Source organism: Molossus molossus, unplaced genomic scaffold (genome assembly GCF_014108415.1).
Source record: "Molossus molossus isolate mMolMol1 unplaced genomic scaffold, mMolMol1.p scaffold_m16_p_8, whole genome shotgun sequence".
NCBI classification, from domain to species: Eukaryota; Metazoa; Chordata; class Mammalia; order Chiroptera; family Molossidae; genus Molossus; species Molossus molossus.
In genome coordinates, this window is record NW_023425402.1 from 4,576,249 (window position 1) to 4,581,454 (window position 5,206).

The 5,206-nt window shown below is 54.6% G+C and overlaps 1 protein-coding gene across 1 annotated transcript; it reads right to left on the reverse strand.

Moving 5' to 3' along the window:
- Positions 1–467: 467 nt before the first annotated feature.
- Positions 468–4,676, reverse strand: LOC118621486 (HLA class II histocompatibility antigen, DO alpha chain-like). The gene is made up of 5 exons (XM_036248793.1): positions 4,539–4,676; positions 2,757–3,005; positions 2,051–2,332; positions 1,839–1,962; positions 468–1,605 (listed from the first exon to the last, which is right to left on the reverse strand). The coding sequence occupies exons 1-5, from the start codon at positions 4,618–4,620 to the stop codon at positions 1,602–1,604; spliced, it is 741 nt and encodes a 246-aa protein (XP_036104686.1). The 5' UTR covers positions 4,621–4,676; the 3' UTR covers positions 468–1,601.
- Positions 4,677–5,206: the final 530 nt, after the last annotated feature.

Genomic DNA, 5,206 nt, shown 5'->3' on the forward strand with positions numbered 1-5,206 from the left:
GGGTATGTCATTAAGAAATCTGTAGCTGAATGGACACATTTCACTCTTTAGTCAGTTCGTTGTTTCAACATTGATTGAGGAACTGCCCCGCTCAGGCCTTATGGGAAGACCTGTACATGGAGCAGTGAGAGACGGGAGGCTGAGGAGGGGACGAGGGGCAACTGGGAACCCAGCCAGGTCTCAGGACTGGGGTTGGGGCTCCAGAGAGGAGGCAGCAGAAAGCTTCCAAGGGTCAGAAATGCGGGGAGTCCTCTCCTGGGGAGGCTCGGGCTTGCTCAGGTTTCATAGTGCACCGTGGGAGGTGGGAGGACACAGGAGGAAATGTCGGCCCCTCCAAGGGGCTGGGCACTTCCCAGGAGGCTCTCGGAGGTTAGAGACATGAAGTAGGCCCACAGGGATGGCTGCATTAGCATCACCCGGAACCTACCCAAAACACAGACCCCCTGTGCTCTCCTGTGTCTAATTCAGCAGGTCTGGGTGGAGCCTGCACTTTTTAAAGGGCTCCTAAGTGATTCTCTTATGTTCACTCTGGTGTGAAACCACCACTCCATACTACTCATTCGATACTGCACGTAAACTAGTTGGGATGGTTACTGATCTCTCGGTGTGTACTTTTTATTTCGTTCACAGTAAACCAACATCTTCCAGACCACCATTTAGAGTGTTCAAGTGGATCTCTCTTAGACTAACCCCCTTACCAGACGCCTGCCATTTGCTCTGCTCCCCTCCTAACTGATATGCGTGACCCAGGTTGAGGAAGTAGCCGTCTGAGTCCCGCCTCAGGACACTCTGTGTCAAGCATATGACTCTTTAGGGAATGCAGAAAAAGAAGATAACGCTGTAGACCATGGCGAGACACCAGTGGCCCCTTCCTCACAGAGTGAATCTGGACAAGAATGGAATTCTCATGAACCTTTGCTCTCCCCGTGCCCTTCGGAACTGGTGTTGGTTTGTGGGCATTGCAACGAACAGAGTCTCTGCATCCCTTTCAGGGGAATCTGAATTCTGGAGGCAAAGGTCTTGAAGTCCTTGTGAAATAGCCCATTTACAAGTGACACACAGTGGGCCCTGAACTGATGAGTCAAATGAAGCAAGTCATAGCTGGACCAGCCTGCGGGTAACTGCCAATCCCCAGTACCAGGAGGCCATGCTCAGTGGTCAGCACCCAGAATCCCCTCTTCCAAGTCCTAGCATTCCTCACACCCTGAGAGAATTGGCCAAGAACTGGTAAAAGGATACAGTGCAAACATCACTACTGAATTTATTGCTGCTAGCCAGAGCTTTGGGTAGAGCAAAAAAGTGTGTGTGCAGGTGTGTGTGTGTGTGAATGCATGTATGTGTGCATGTGTGTGTATGCATGTATATGTGTGAGTGCATGTGTGTGTGTTGGGGGCGGGAAGAGTTTCTAGTTGGTGTCCTCACAATTCCTGCCATGAGTACTGGGGACAAGCAGGAGCAGACCTATGGGACACAGGTTGATCCCATTCAAAGTCAGCACCGGGGCGGTGTACCAGGACCGTGGCAGGGAGCATGCAAGGGCTGCCAGAAACTTCGAAGAATCCATAGGAGTCTCCCACAATCCATTTCTCTCAGAGGAGTCATTACCTACAGGAGAAAAACCAGGTGGCCAAGGCTGTTGAAACTCACAATTCTGGGATCCGTCCTCTGATTGCACCTCCCTCCCCCACCGCTCCCCTCGCCCCTGCTCTTCTGTCCCCTGCCCTCTGCTCATTCATCTTGCCCTTCCCTGACCCCATTCCTCCCCAGGAATGTCTGATTCTCCACCCTCATCCTGTTCAGACTCTTCCACTCCCCCCCCCACACCCCAGGCCCTGCACCTGGGGGCACTGGACAAACGTGTGCCTGTGATGACGAGGATGATGCCCACCAGGCCAGTGGCCAGGCCCAGGGCACAGACCAGGGTCTCTGTGGCGTCTGGCGGCAGGGGAGGCACCTGGGGCTCTGGAGAGAAAGGAAGGTCAGGGGTGCAGCGAGGGCTTCTAGGGTAAGGAAACGGGGTTGAAGAGTGGGCTGGAAAGCGGCTCCGTACCCCAGTGCCCGAGGAGCGGCCCGTCCAGGCCCCAGTGCTCCACCCGGCAGTCGTACACATCGTCGGCCGCGGGCACGAAGGGCAGGTAGTGGAACTTGCGGAACAAGTGGTCAGGCTGGGAATAGAAGCTGGTCTGGGCCACGCCCTCGGTGACTGTTTGACCATTGCGCAGCCAGGTGACATTGATCACAGGGGGGAAGATGTTGCCCACGATGCAGATGAGGACGTTGGGCTGGCCCAGCTCCACGTGAGACTTGGGGAGTATGGTCACCCGTGGAGGCACTAGGAGAAACGAGGCCCTGAATCCCAAGGCATCATCCCTGCTTCTGGGCCTTATTAGGACTGGGATTGAGGGACATTTTCTCCTAATTAGCCATCTGCGGGCAGGTAGCCAGTGGGGCAGGCAAGGGGAGGAGGGCAGAGGGAGAGGAGACTGAGGAAGGCCACTGGGGCACCAGGCGCTCCTGCATCTGACAGGCCCCTGAAGGGGAGTCCAGGTGCCAGGGGTCCTTCCTCAAGAAGGAAGAGGTTGATGAAGGGTCTGGGGGGATCTAGAGCCTCCTGGGAAAGAAAGGGGCTCAGCACCACAGTCGCAGCCGCTGGGAGCCGCGTGCCCCTGTGGGTAGGGGCCTGTGAGGTGGGGAAGAAGCAGCTCTGGGCCTCCCCTGCCTGCCGGTGGGGGAGCGTCGGAGGGACGGCCAGGTACCGTTGGTGGCTCGGGTGCGGTTGGAGCGGTTCACCAACACGTCCAGGTGGGCTCTGATCACTGCAATGCTGGCCAGCCCCCCCTGCGGGTCAAAGTGGGTGAAGTCGCCAAACTCAGGCAGGCGCCACACAGCCTCCCTCTTCTTCAGGTCCACAGAGAACAGCTGTTCCCCGTCGAACTCATGGGTGAACTGCCCCGAGGCACCGTAGGACTGGTAGAAGGCTGGCCCATAGGAGCCCATGTGGTCAGCTGTGTTGGTGAGTTCAGAGAGAGAGAAGAAAATGTATCAGTCTCACCCATGACACGTGCCACGCTGCTCTGAGCCCGTGCCCCAGCCACTCTGGCCAACACAGGTGCAGTCTGCACACCAGGTTGGGAAGAGAAGAGGCCTAAGACCATGCTTGGGATCCCCAAGGTTAGACTGTGGCTACGACCACCTGCTCGAACTGTGCTATCAGGTCTTGTGTGTGAGCCGCGGGTGTGCGGGGGCGGGGTGAGCAGATGATTCCGGAGAGGAGCATCAGAGGGGCTCTGGGCACAGAGATGCAGAGGGTGGGTGTGAAGGAAGAGGCGGCGGCGGCAGGAGTAAGATTTGTGGCAAAGAAACCAAAGGGCTAGGACAAGGCAGCCCAGGCGTGGCTGAGAGCCCTGGACCAGGAGTCAGAAAGTCAAGGTCGGGGTCCCCACTCCCCATCTCAGCGCACCACCGGTGAACGCGACTTCCCAAGACGGAAGCTCAGCTTTCTGGAAGTTAGGGTTAGGTTTTAATCAGTAAGTTTCCTTATTTAGTTCTCTTATTTTTGTTCTTTTACTATGTTGCCACTTCTGCTGTTTATTTATTTATTTGTACATTATATCTTGTTTTGCATTAGTTTCTGGTGTACAGCATAGTGGTTACAATCATACACATTACACCGTGTTATTTCCATGCTCGCCTGGCACCATACACAGATACTACAATGTTACTATTTCCCCAGTGGTTCTCAACCTTTCTAATGCTGCGGCCTTTTCATACAGGTCCTCATGTTGTGGTGACCCCCAACCATAAAATTATTTTTGTCACTACTTTATAACTGTAATTTTGCTACTGTTATGAATCGCCATCGGAAATATGTGTTTCCCGGTGGTCTTAGGCGACCCCTGTGGAAGGGTCGGTCGACCCCCAAAGGGGTCGCGACCCACAGGTTGAGAGCCGTTGCCTGCTGTAGGTTACGTCCCCCTGACTACTTGCAACTAATCTGTACTTCTCAGCACCTCACCTTTTCCGCCCAGCCCTCCCAACCCCTCCACTCTGGCAACCCTCAGTCCCTTCTCTGTATCTGGTAAGATTCCTTTGAAATTCTAGGAATTATTTGTTCAGTAGTCATTGAGGGACCGCCGCGTGCCCAGCCCACGCCCCGGAAAGACAGACGAACCAGCTGTGGGCCCCGCACACAAGGAGCTCGCATCTAGAACCGGACAAAGGCAGATGGACAGGTGACTAGTGACATGGTGATGGAGACCACAATAGAACTGAATTTGAACACACACACTCCAAGCCAGGAAGCGGTAGAGAAATCAGGCCCTGGGTGGCAGTGGGTGGAGGTTTGGGAAGGAGTTGGGGAAGCACCTGAACAGACAGAGCCTGAGCCAGACACTGCCCTGGCTGGACGGAGCCGCACCTGCGTTGTAGGTTCGGAATGGACCATAAACCGCACAGGGGGAGGTGCAGTTCATGCTCTGCCGGTCTCTTAGCCGACGCCCTAAACCTGCTCCCCTCACCCAGTGGCCCTCAGCACTCACCTTTGATGTCCCCAGCTCCCCCGGGTCTCAGGAGGGTCATCAAGGTGTGCAGCCCCAGGACCAGCGCCCCACTGAGGACCATTGCTCTCAGGTACGTTAACCAAATAAGTCCCGGTGGGTGCGGGGGTAAAGGAACTAGGCAGCGGTAAAGGTAAAGAGGAAGAACACAGAGTCTAGGTTGGGGGAGACCCCCCCCCCCGCTGTATTCAGCCAATCAGAGAAATCCTCTGCACTAATGTAGCTGTTGCTAGGCAAAGAAGTAAAGAGTCTGGGTGAGAAGACACAAGAATTCACCGGGTCCTGTGCACCAGGGAAGCTGGTCCACAGGAGAATCAAAAATGTTTGGGGGACTAGGAGGGACTTCGGTCAACTGTTACTTCGTCCTCCAAGAAGGGACCCAGGGGAGAAAACGCCCTCCAGCACCACACCCGCGCTCAAACCAATCCTCTGGGTCTTGATCCGCGGTGGAGAGAATCATACTCTTCTTACACATTTCTGCACACAAATTTAGAGTGAAAAATATAAATTTTACGAAGAAACTTGAAAGGGGAATCAGTGGATATTCAGTAGAATAAATATACCTTAAACCTTTAAATCACTTTAGAGAATATTACCCTATTTCACCGCGTGGGAAAACACTGCGTGTCAGAGCCGGTGAGTCTAAAGAA